General features: G+C 40.7%; 1 protein-coding gene across 10 annotated transcripts in view; it reads right to left on the bottom strand.

Annotated features, from left to right (window-relative positions):
• Positions 1 to 958: 958 nt before the first annotated feature.
• Positions 959 to 13,050, bottom strand: part of ALKBH8 (alkB homolog 8, tRNA methyltransferase) — a 47,662-nt gene continuing 35,570 nt past the window's right edge. For all 10 annotated transcript variants that reach the window (XM_417166.8, XM_004938826.5, XM_025146867.3 and 7 more), the window contains 4 exons: positions 11,399 to 11,553; positions 10,390 to 10,655; positions 3,006 to 3,155; positions 959 to 1,641 (listed from right to left, as the gene is read on the bottom strand). In XM_417166.8, coding sequence (XP_417166.4) covers positions 1,075 to 1,641; positions 3,006 to 3,155; positions 10,390 to 10,655; positions 11,399 to 11,553 — 1,138 coding nt within the window. In that variant the 3' untranslated portion in view covers positions 959 to 1,074. The remainder of the gene's footprint in view (positions 1,642 to 3,005; positions 3,156 to 10,389; positions 10,656 to 11,398; positions 11,554 to 13,050) is intronic.

Genomic DNA, 13,050 nt, shown 5'->3' with positions numbered 1-13,050 from the left:
CTGTGGCAGTCCCTCAGTCTGGGAGCCACCCAGACTATCTTTGCTCCAAAGTCAGCAAGCAGTGCACTGCTGTGCCCAGAGGCCAGCAGCTGGAGCCTGCAGGGTGCAAGGGACTGAGCTCAGCCCCCTATGGCTCTGCTGAGACACATACCAAGCTGAAACACCCTGTGAAGGCCCACGCTCCTGCCAGGGCAGGTCTTCACTTTCCAGAAGCACACCTTGCCTGATGACACCAGGACCTGCACACACCGCTCCTACACAGAAGCTGACCACACAGGTTATCAAAGAACAAGGAAGGTTCCTCCTGCATTAGCTCACCAGTCAATCTGCAAACACGTCAGTGCAGTGCTTACAGCTATGTGATGTGTGCTGAATATACACAAACCAATTCCCAGACGTTCCCAGGAGGACTCACGTGCCTTGGATATGCCTCTGCCTACATGTGGCTCAAACAGAAGAAATCAGTGCAAGGGACAAGCCCAGGCAATGCCTCAATAAACAATTAAACCAAGAGTGCCCCTTTCCTTAATTTAACTGATGCCCCAACCACTCCTGGTGCAACACCCGAGAAACAGTCAACCATGGGAGTCAGTCCCAGACTTCAGGCAATGATTTGGCTCTGTAGCCAAACTGCTTCACATGCTGTTCATTCCCTCCTGCCCGCCCTAAGCTTTGCCCTACAGACAGTTTTACATTTCCTGGTTGCAATGATCAGCTCAGAGCTCCGCTCCAATTAGCTGCCAGCGTGCACAGAGACCACTACAGCTCCATCAGCACAAACTGCTGTAACAGAATGGAGAACCAGGCCCTTGGTCTTTAAAAGCTCAATCCTGGTCCTGCTGACTTCCACAGCCAGTATTTTACCCACTGTATCTTTTTCCCTGCAGCTCACTCCCTGCTGAGTGTTTATTTATCTGAGTTTGGTCATTATTTTGTTAACACATGCACACAGTGTTCATTATGGTTAATAAACAATCTTTTATTCTGATATTTCAGAAGAGGTAATAGCTACACAGTCTGCATTAAAAATACTTCCACAAAAAAAAAAAAAGGCAATCGAGGAAGTACTGTGGCCTACAGCTTTTCTAGAACCACGCACCAATTTCCCTGGTCATAGTAATTCTTTAGAATCCTCACACAGTCCAAGGATCTGCATGCTGCTTCCAGTTCCCCTTCACGGAACACATGGTAATAGCGGTGGAAAACAGGGCTGAGTTCTTGCGATTCCTTACAGCCAGCTAACGACGCTTCATCAACAACTGCCCCTTTCTTTTTGCTGCCACCTTTCAGGTGCCAGGGAACCAGCATGTCCTGAGAGTGAAAGGAGGTCCGGTTGGTGTGAACAGGCAGCCTGGAGTCTGCTACTGGCTTTGCAGCACAGCCTTTGTCCTCTGAGTCATCAAGGAGTCGGTCAGAACGTGCTGAGCCTTGGCTGCTTCTATCATGCTTTTGATCATCAAGCAGTCTCTGGGACGTGCCAGTACTGCTTTCCTCCTCCTTGTCTTTGCTGCCATGCTTTTCCTTAAGATATTTAGACTTCTGGTTTTTGTATTCTTGCTCCATTGCCCAGACATAAATGAGTGCCGTTCCACCAGGTTTTAGAAGCCGGGCTAGTTCACGGATAGCTGCCAGCCTTCTTTCCTATAAAGAAAAAGCAGAAGTGGGAAACTGGTATGCAGATAGAAAAGACAGGAGAGTGGAACTGGCGGCACATCCCTAACACGCAGTAAAGGTCAGAGAAATTTTTTCTACTGGGCAATATCCCTTTCTGCCTGGCATGTACGAGCACATAGTGCCATACTGCTCTAATGGCCAAGCAGTGGGAAATAATTCATAATATAGGCCACTATACACAAAGTAAGCAGTTTTCCTGAACACAGTTCTCTTGTCTTTTGAAAACAGTGCTGTGCTGACCAGAATTTCCTGGACATTTCAGCCCAGTTGGAAATGACAGTCTCATTATTAAAGCTGACTGAGATCTTCAACTCTTTGAAAGGGTAGATAATAGCAGGACAAGGGGAAACGGTTTTAAGTTGAAGGAGGGAAGATTTAGGTTGGATGTCAGGGGGAAGTTCTTTACTGTGAGAGTGGTGAGGTGCGGGAAGAGGCTGCCCAGACAGGTTGTGGATACCCCGTCCCTGGAGGTGCTCAAGGCCAGGCTGGATGGGGCCCTGGACAGCCTGGTCTAGTATTAAATGTAAAGGTTGGCGGCCCTGCCAGGGGTTGGAGCTTGATGATCCTTGAGGTCCCTTCCAACACAAGCCATTCTATGGATTCTATGATGATCTAAAATTCTAGATTTAAATACAGAGTTTGCAGTTAAAGGAGTTAAATTCACAGCTTTAACACAGGTCCTCTAATTACCCCAGTGAAGACATGTCAGCCTTGTACAAAATAAGTCTGCTTCCTATTTTTTACAGTGCATTTGGAAACATTCACTTCATTTCTGTAAGGCGAAACTATGGTGTTATGGTTCCATGGTTTATAAGTTGTTCCAGTTGCACAGCTCCTGCCTGAAGCTTAGACAGCACAGAGATACAGGGAGCAAATGAGCAGTGTCACTGTTCTCTGCAGATGCAGAATGAATCCACAGAACTAAAACCATGAGATCTGTTCAATATCTGAGCCTGGAAATAACGCATCTCCTGAATCCCAAAGCAAAGCCCACTTTCTCCAGAGTCATTAACTGTAGGCAGAACAAAAGGAAACACAAACACCTAGAAGATAAAAGTGCCAGGAGGAGCAAGTGTACCTGATAGGGAGAAGGAGAATGCAAAGAGAATGTCTCAGAGGTAGCAGCAGTCCAACAGCTTAGTTCTGCTCTGACAACTGCTTAACACCAAACGCACACCTTCGATTTTCACTTCATATTGTTGTTCTGTTTTGTTTCCGTGGTCCCAATCTACTAAGTTGTTTTGCTGGGCTTTTTTTGTTGTTTTAAATAATATTAGTAGCTCTGTAGAGCAGTGCAAGAGGACAGTGGAGCACAGAGAGGGGCGACTTACTGCTGTTGAGAAATGGTGGATGACAGCAATAGAGATGCAGGCATCGCAAGAACCGCTCCGGATTGGCACTGACAGAGCATCACAGACAAAAGCCTGGCAATCCTTCTCTCCACAAATATCCACAAGGTTTTTGCTGCGATCACAGCCGACCTGTAACAGAAAGAGTTCCATTCAGCTTTTCATAAGAAGGATAATTACAAGACTGAAAAATGATTTTCACTTGATGCTTCCAGTAACAGAGTCATCACAGTCTCCTACCAAGGCAACACATCCTAGTTCAGAAGAAAACCAAGAGCAAGCACAAAAAGGAGCCTTAAGTAAGAGAAATGCATGAGTCCCAGATATCAACAGAAAAGAAGAAAAAATGTTCACTTGAAAGTGAAAGATAGCAGATTGGCTGCTCGCTCATCACAGCACCTCAGTTTTGAACCAAGATAAGACAGAACAGCTCAGCACAGCATTTTTCAAAACTGGCTCCGATGGTATCTTGAGACCAGAAAACAGCAAACAAAGAGGTGGCCAAACCCAGCCCCGGTATTTTCAGTTCCTTTCAGCTGCCACCCGTAACACAAAGATATCTTAAGCAGACAAACACTGAGCTAAGAAATGCTGAACCTACAGGTCTAAGTGTGGTGACTCTGAAGTACGTCACACAGCTTCACTGATCACTCACGTTTCGTCATTTCAGTGTAGGTAAGGAAGGGCTGAGGCACAGCCCTTTTCAACCTGAGCACCACAGCACACAGAAGGTTAAGTTCTCACATTCAGCACAACACAATTTTCCACATTCCTGTACAGTCCAAATGAAATGATCTCCAGAAACCATTCTGAAACACTTCATGAAATGTTCCTTTTCCCCTTCACCCAGAATCCAAGTCAAAGACGGTAAGAAAAAGCATCTAGAAAAAGGGTGCTTTTTTACACACTTGCAAAGAAACAATAAATCCAAACTGATACAGACCCTTCTATGAGGATAAATGGAGTGATGCATACACCACCCTCATTTTTATGTCTGCCAAGCACACACAGTATTCAAACCAAAATCCTGTTACAAAGTCATATATCAAACTCAGCCTGCATGAGAACATTAAATTTATTTTTGCTTTCAATGATCAGCAACAAACAGATAACCAAGAGCAGAGTCAGATTCCTAAGTAATTATTGCTGACAGTGTTTATCTTATTTCATGCAGAAAGAATACTAAACCATCCCCCATGCAAGGAGCATAGCAGACTGCTCTGATTCATCAGTTTAGCAGAGATGACAGTATTGCCAAAATTAAAAATCTCTTTTGGAGCAATTGATAAAAATAAACATATTTTCCATTACATCTCCCAGTTGTGTTAGTTAAAATTCTTTCAGCTCTCCATCTACCATCATAGCTTTGAAGAAAACCAGGATTCTGTTCCAGTCAGATTTCCTGAAAGCTTCCAAGTGAGCTTTCCCTGTATAGCCTTCCGGAAACTTTGGACCCCAACTCTTGGTCCAAAGTAAATGAAGCTGTTGTGAAAATGCCCAACTGAGAACCCAGGACAACTTCCCACAAAACCAGCACTATGTGTACATACGTACTGTCCCGACAATTAGCTCTAAGCAGGCCTGAGAAGATCAATCCCAGTAGCACTTTCTTCCCTTTTATTTCTTGGCCTCTTCTCGGGGTTTACTGAAGCACAAAGCGAATAAAAGAAGGAATTCTTGTTTACTTGGAAGTAAACACAAATCCCATCACTTCATACTGGATACCAACTGAAGTGTCTTTAAATTTCTCTCATTGTGGAATGAATTTAGCTGACAACCTGCATGCTGGAGATTCCACGCCTCATTCCCAGTGCCCTCCATTACTTCTTCAATTGAGACATTAGAATGCAGTACCTGCTAAAAGTCAAAGGACTCAACTTGATGCCGGCTGAAAGAGGAGGAAGAGGAATACTTGCAGCTTTCATAAGCTTTCCCAGAAATAATTGCTTGGGCCCTACACTTCTGTAGTAAAAACAGGTTGGATAGTGAATTTAATCCTCCCCTCCAAAAATGACCTTGAAAAGGACTACACTGTATGTTAATGAAATTCAATGAACTGAGAAGAAGAACAAAGGCATGACTGCTAGAATGTGAATTCCTCATTTGCATCTAAATTATATCAAATAATTACGAAGTCAGGCTTACTTGTAATGTCATACTTGTTGAAGTGAATCTACATCCAAAGCAAAAAGATTCCATTTTGCAAGGAAAATTGAGACCTTGAAATGGATCGATGTGAATGCACAGCTGCTCTGAGATAGGTGCATCAGGCAGACCTTTACCTTGGTTTTGATATAAACGCTGTAATAGGTGCTGCATATGTATGCATGAATGCTGAACGTGTGGAGTCATCCCAAATCTCCCTGGTGCTGGAGCAAATTTGGCATCCTTACTGGAATGATCTTTGCATGATATTTTAAAAGAATTATAATCATTGCATTTCCACATTTTGTAGCTTACAAGAAACACTCATTCAGAGCTATGATTTAGCAGAGGGTTGTTAGAGTCAGGGTACTATGGCTATTGGACTTGATGATCCTTGAGGTCCTTTTCAACCTGAGTAATTCTATGATTCTATGATTCAGAACCAGTTATCTACTGGCTTCAGCCTCTCAGAAAACAATAAGCTGGCAACAAGCAGCTAATTTCAGTGGTGCAGTGCCAGCTTACAGGTGGAAACCAAGACCATCTATGATTTTTATGAACATATAAAGCATATTTCAGAACAAGACTGATGTTTCCTAAGAAAACATTTTCAGCAAGAGACAGAAACCTCAAACTCAACTTCTCCCAATTCTGCTGAGTTCCAATTCTGAAGTATAAATGAAGCTTTGATGTGATGATGCTGCATTTACAGAAAACAGTTCAACGAAATGTTTTTAAATAGTTTCACTTTTTCTCTCTCCAATCAAACATGTAATCAAACCATTAAAAAATCTCAAAATATAACTAAAATGCTTTAATTTTCACCAGTTCATGTTGCTGATGTTGATGCTTACCATAAGTACAGTCTGAGTTCAGCATAGAAAGGCAGAGGAATTAGCTCAGTGTCCGAAATGAGGAGGATCTTAACCTACAACACTCCTTGGTGAGTTGAGCTTTATACATTTTTAAGGTTTCATATTTCTTCTTATCTCTTGAGTCCTCTCTATCTTTACATATACCTACTCGCTGAGTTTTCCAAATCCAACTCATTGCTTCAGCCACCCAATTTCTTATTTATCTCACACAGCACAGCTGACAGTTCAGCTGAATCCACCTTTTAGCCAGTTCACCTCTCAGCAAGTTGCTTTGAATCTTTTAGCATCTCCCCAGAAGAAGGGATTCAGGCACTAATTTTCATTATATCTGGATAAACACTACCTGCATCCAACTCTTGTTTTTAAGCCAGGAAGTGTGTATCAGCAAACCTTCAGATAAATGAAAGAAGTATCAAAAAAGAGTAAGATGAAAGGTAAGAGGAAAGAGAGAAAGAAAAGTAACACCTGTGACTTGTACGAATTTCTAGGAGCTCTGTATTGGGTTCCTTGGAATGAGATAACACACAAGCAGAAATCCCATCCTGATCTTCAGCTACCCAGCTGACTTCATCTACACCATTTCAACCAGAAGCAGTTAAATTAAATTTAATAAATCTACTTAATGCAGTGGTATGGAATTGATCATTAGGGGAAAAGAGCACTAGACAAATAGCTTGCTTTGTAATGGTACTGCAAATCCTGCAGGCTTAAATAAAGATAGGTAAAGACAGGTCAGTGTGGCCCACCATTATGTATTTTCTTTCTATGTTATCTCATTATTACTAAACTCCATCTGGCTGAATTAGCTCATTTAAGTATCTGTAAACCTGACCAATGCAGCACATTAGAAACTGATGAAGAAAAGTACATCTAATTCTGAAATCCAACCACCAAATGGAATGATATGTCTCCCCAGAGAATCACTGCAGCTATAATTAATGGCGTCAGAGCCTCAAGGAACCCAATTACATTCCAGCACACATACACACATGAAGAAAAAAAGACACCGGCACAGACACTGCAAGACAAATCTCCCTGCTCCAGTTGGTCTGCCTGGCCTTTAGTATTCTTTTCACGTACTGTTTTGTTTCTCCATTCCATACAGTCAGGGTGCCTTCTGAGCTCTCTTCAGACCCAGATCTCCCACCATTTTAACAATTCCTATTCACTGAGAAAAAAAGGCAGGAAAGGTTCCTCTGCTTCACCCTTCAATCAGTAAAATATCCTGTGATCTGGCTCCAGGTATATCTTCGCCAGTTTTTACCCCTCCTGTTTTTAATTACTGCTAAGTCCTTTGGATAGGAACCTGCTCTCAAGCAACATGGGTCCAGTATATCCATTTTATGCAACATTAATGCAGATCTTCACCATTCCTCATCCCCACACCCTGACAAAATGCAGTTCCAGCTGATCTCAGTTTAGGACAGTAATGCAGAGAAGGGAAAAAAAGAAAAAAAGGATATGAATGTCTGTATTAAAACAAACCATTAGGGCTCCTGTATTGCCATCAGTTTTCTTCCCAGCATAACTATTCTGGTGAGTAGAGTCACTTCTTTTAATATAAATATCTACCCAATGATCTTTTCAGTTGTTACTAGATTTCTTACCAGTTTATCCATTCAATTAGAAGTGTAAACCAGAAAACTGAAAGACTTCAGTGTCCTTCAGTCACAGCTTAGCCCCACACAGGGATGCCCCTATAGGGATTTGCACATCATCACAGCTGCCCAGACACTGGAAACTGTAAAGACAGAGCTACAGCTCATAAAAATGGATAAGATACAATGCAGTGATGTCAACAGGCTCTGGAATGAAACCCTTATGGTGCTTGTGTCTGGGAAAGGCTGAAACATTACATTCTATAGAATAAAAGCCCTGTTTATAGATATGGACGTTGAGCTTGGTAACACTGAAATATAAACTGTCAAAGTGATTCCTCCAAGTGAAGTTGGATGGGGAGGGGACTGCATAAAAAAATGCAACCAACCAACCCTATAGACATTTTTCTTTTGCATTCTTTTCAACAATAAAAAAGCTGAAAGTGACGGAAAAAGAAAATTAATTTGAGACAACTGGTCTCAGATTCTTTCTCTAACTACATCAGACATAGATTCTATCTCTCTTGGACATTCTTAATCTGAATTTGTTTGTCAGGAAATTGCTGTCCCTTGATTGTATCACAACAGCAGCCATTACAGAACTGTCATTTTCACTGAATGTAGCTGGACTCATCAGATCTCAACCAAAGAACCTGAAGTAAATATGACAGTATGGGGCACATTGGAATATCTTCGGACAGAGTATGGAGATTATAACATAAGGAGGTACCTTAACTTTGACCCACCATTACAGCTACACCTTGAATGCTGTCTATAAATGCAGACTAACCTCTGCAGCACGTTACTTGCTCTTGAGTCCCTCTACCTAGTTTTCAGTATTTCTGAGTCAAAACATTGCAAGCTACGTGGCTGTGCTGACAGCGCTCTACCCAACCTCTTACTTCACAACATTGCTTTTTGCCTCTTTGCTAACAAGGCTAACAGCTCCTGTGCACTGAGCATCAAAACTTTGCAAGAGTCACAGCAGTGCTGTAAAGGAAAGGCTGCAGCAACTCAGTAAGCTTCTGCCTGAACTTTATGCCCCAAGTCAAGAGGAGAAAATGTGGGGGGAAAGTGATGCACTGTACACAAAGACCTTAGCTCAACAATGCAACTGATACGTGAAGTATGCTCTGTATCTCCTCACTCTCAAATCCACACCCAGCCCACAGCAAAGGGCCAACAGAATGAAAGTTGCCAGATTCTGATTTTCAGCTGTTTCAACTGCATGTTTAAAAGCCTTCTCTCTTTCACTTTTCACACTTCAGACTTCTGCAGGTATGTATGAAATCAGTTAACTCCTAAGGTAACTAAAGGGAAAGGCTGGCATTAATTTAACTGCAAGGAGATGCACCTTTCCCTTGATTAACTGTGGGCTACAGAGAACAGACAGGTCCCGGGAATTCCTGAATACAGCATCTTAAGAGATTTCACAACAAAAGCCTACCACAGACCTATACAACAGCAATTTACCAAATTAATTCTAGGACTGAATGACCTACATGGAGCCCTGGAAAAGTTTTTTCTTCTCTAGTTAAGTTCACTGATTTTTCTTGCAGTCAGGAGTGAAAGACCGAAACGTATTGAACATGAACAATTATTTTGAGCCTACAGCAGTCAGGCACAAACATATCTACTTATAAATCAGTTGATTTTTTTTTCTAGCTTATAAGAGAGTAATGGAAATTAATGTACTACAAATACAGACAGGGCCGTAAATAACAACTTATGTTTTATAGCCGTATAAAAATAGCAGGACAAACTTTCTCTGTTTCTCTGTTGTAACAGACAAACAAGCCTGACTTTTATTAATAATGAATGCTTTGACTTACAAGAGATCCATCAGGCTTGAAAATTTCTAAGTGCTTTATAGTACAAACACAAAAGAATCAGACAATTCTGGAACAGAGGAGAGCACAACACACACCTCTCAAATATTTATTTTGGGCAAAAAATAAAAAATTTGATGTTGCAAAAAAAGTCTTTGAAATATTTGCAATAAAAAAACCCAAATATTTTGCTTTGTATTTGTACGTCCTTATGTCCCCATAATAGGAAGGGAGATAACTAAAACTGGACGAAGTTGCAGGTTGTGAGACAGGTAAGGTGATGGCAACACATGAACAATGACATCAGGACGCTAGAAAAACAAGGAAAAGGATTGAGAAAGGTTCAAAATCTGAGCTGAAATAGAGATTCCAGCAGGAATTTCGTTGGCATATTTATGTGGCCTACGCACAGATTCAGGTGAGGAAGCCAGACACTATTGTTCACAAATAAGCCACGCCACCAGACCAAATGGAACTAAGAGGATGTGTACAAAGAAGCACTGTCCATGGTGATTTTAGCAACCTGTACACTTCCCACCCACCAGCCAAATTACACACTTGTTGGAAAAATTCAAACTATCCTACTCTTTTCCCTTTTAGCAATCTTACTCTACAATACCAGCAAAAAAGGCAGAAGGAGCCAATTACAATTATTACAATTATTCAATCCACTGCACCCACTACTACTTTTTTTCTTAATATAATCCGTCTTGCAAAGCGAAAATGGGTTTGAGAAAAAGGTTACCACACCCAGCAAATATATGTGGAAGCCTAACATAACTGGTAACTAATCTTCAATCAGGCAACAGCTTCCTGCTCTCGGCACTCTTCCCACAACTGAAGCTCCAACATTACCACAACTGTGAGAGACAATAAAAACCAGTACTGATGAAAACAAATGACAGTAGCTACTACTTACCATGTACAAATCCCTGTTGATGCCTAGATATTTCCCATTACCACAACCAACATCAGCAACTATTGACCCTTCAGGCAGCGACCTGAGAAACTCTACAACTCGGGGCCATGGGCTATGCCTGGTACTACTGAAGTGTGTGGCAATCTCTTCATACACCTTGTGTACATATTGCTGCTCCAGCTCTGAGGCCTCCATCTCATTGTGAGGAAATGATGGTTCTGCTTGTCTTTGCTGTCCTTTCTGGCTGTCACAGACAGACGGGTAAACTAGATGCAGCAAGAGATACACAAACAAGAAAAAAAATGTTAGGAAAGTCATTCTATTCCAAATAAACATTTTAAGCTAAAGAAAACAAAAAGTAAAATATTGAAATGCAACAAATGCTTAATTCCCTTCTTCATCTTTCAAAAACTGGAACAGGGACCAAACCACAGATGTATTCAATGATTTTGTAAGAATCAATCTGACCATGTGTACTGGAGGCTGTCTATAAGTGATAAGGACAGGTCTGTTCTCAGGACACAAATGGATTTCAGTTCCACATAACTTTTGAGCCATCTATCAACTATGATCTGCACTGTCTGAAGGCTCTATCACTGCAGATAAGCATGGTTCTATAACTGCAGATCTGATTGCTTTTCCTTCCCTCACATACTTATTTTCAAAAAACTACAGTCTTCTTCCAATGAAAAATAACCAGAATTGATGAGAACCTAAAGAATAGTAGCTACTTCTGCTATAGTTGATTATTCTAGCTCTTGAGGTGCCAGTAAAATCCAAGATTTCAGATTAATTGCCTGACTCTGGTGTTACACAAATGTCTTGCTACCTTGAGAAACTCAGCGGCCATGTGGATGCAATCAATTCAAGCCATATGGTACAGATAACCATGAGCTATTTATGTATAGCTACTAGGATTGCCAAAACTAGAGGGACAAACTACTTTGCTCAAAAAATTGATGATATAGAAATAAAAATTTTGAATGGAAAAGCACCTCAAGACACTTACTGCAATTGCAAGAGCTTCGCCTCACTTTCCTAAATGTAAACGAAGTCCTTGTTTCTCTTCGTTTTAGTGTTAAATCTCTAACATCGGCAGTGATTGTTCCAACTTTCTGTCCAAGTTCAGATGCTTGAATGACATCATATTTTCTGGGTGTAATCCTAAAACAAAGTAACATAAAATCAAAGATTGATTTAATTTGCATCAGAAAAAAACAACCATTCATCTTTATAAGGAGGCAATTCTTAAATACTGACAAGTGTGATTACAACACACTATTTCATGTACTGCTGCTTCTGTTTCCAGCTTATTATGTTTTAGAGAAGAAAAGAGGTACTGACACATAAAATAATGATGTTAATTAACGTGTGTAATTGAAAGGAATTACATTTTCTTTCCCTTCTTTTCTTTCCCTCAGTAAGTGTGATTATTTTGTTAGGACTTTATCTGAAATATACTTCTTAAAGATAAAATACATTACCAAAAATGGTGGCTACAGATTTAAAAGAATAGTATTGGCTAGCTCTAAACTAAGTTTAGAGTTTGAATTGAAGTTTCTTGTTACAAGCAAGCCTCTTCAATGAACTCTGCTTTACAACAGAATTGTTTTCTATTTATTGACTACAGAAGATGCAAAGACTGGAGCACATTGGAGATCTGCAAAAACGCTCATAGAGTAGTGTGCTGTAGGTTTTTTTCTAGACCAAAATCTAGCAATCAAGCAAAGTGGGAACAGAGTTTCTTCAGCTACTTCTGGATTTGTCACAGACCCTAAAGCTTTTTTGTTTTTGGAAAACAAAAACACTTTGGTAAGGATAAACTTCAAAATGAAAGTTACTGGAATCTTTTTTTGGGAGTGACAAAAATTTCTAATAATTTTATGAAGAGATTTACGTTACACAAAGGTACCAGGAATTCTGAATAACTTTGGAGTGGATCTCCCCCAAAGTTGACAAGAGGAAAATGTGAAAATAAAATGGGAAAGTCAAAACAAGAGAAGAGATACAGCTGTGCCCACATGTGGTTTCCCATCACTTGCACATGGGACAAAGTAGATACTCTTGGAACAAAATAGAAACTCTTCACGGAAATAGTTGAGCACTTCAAAGTTGTTAGTGTCACACTGAAACAGTTCCTGAACTCAGTTCTCAAGGAGACTAATGCAGAAATTTCCTCAAGGAAAAGAAAAAAAAAAAGCCATCTCTAAGGAACAGCCATCTCAGTGAAGCCTCTTTGGAGCTGCTGACTTCAAAGATCTTGATTCCCAGCAGGACAAACTCTCAATATAAAAGTGACTTCTATATTGATTAGCTGAGTTTAACCTGTAAAAAAAGATTCTATGATTCTAACTCTCATAGGTTGAGCTACAAGGGAGGGGAAAGAAGTCCCTTACAACTTTAATAAAGCAGACCCATCAGTCACAATCCTTATTCATACTGGAACTTTTCTGCAGGTTACACAAAACTGCTGATCAGTGCCTGTATTTAACCAAGCAAAAGAATGATCTGAATGATGAGAAGGCAGCCATGCCAGTACTTGTTATTTGTCATCCCTTTTGTCAGGGAAGTTGGTCTTTAATCCAATCATAGAGAAAGACTGTGGGTCCCTTCTACTTGAAGGTCATAAAGCAGCACATTGATCGTCTGTGTAGTTTTCGT

This window comes from Gallus gallus, chromosome 1 (assembly GCF_016699485.2).
Source record: "Gallus gallus isolate bGalGal1 chromosome 1, bGalGal1.mat.broiler.GRCg7b, whole genome shotgun sequence".
NCBI lineage: Eukaryota > Metazoa > Chordata > Aves > Galliformes > Phasianidae > Gallus > Gallus gallus.
Note: the sequence above shows the minus strand (reverse complement) of the source record. Positions and strands in the feature narration are given on the sequence as shown.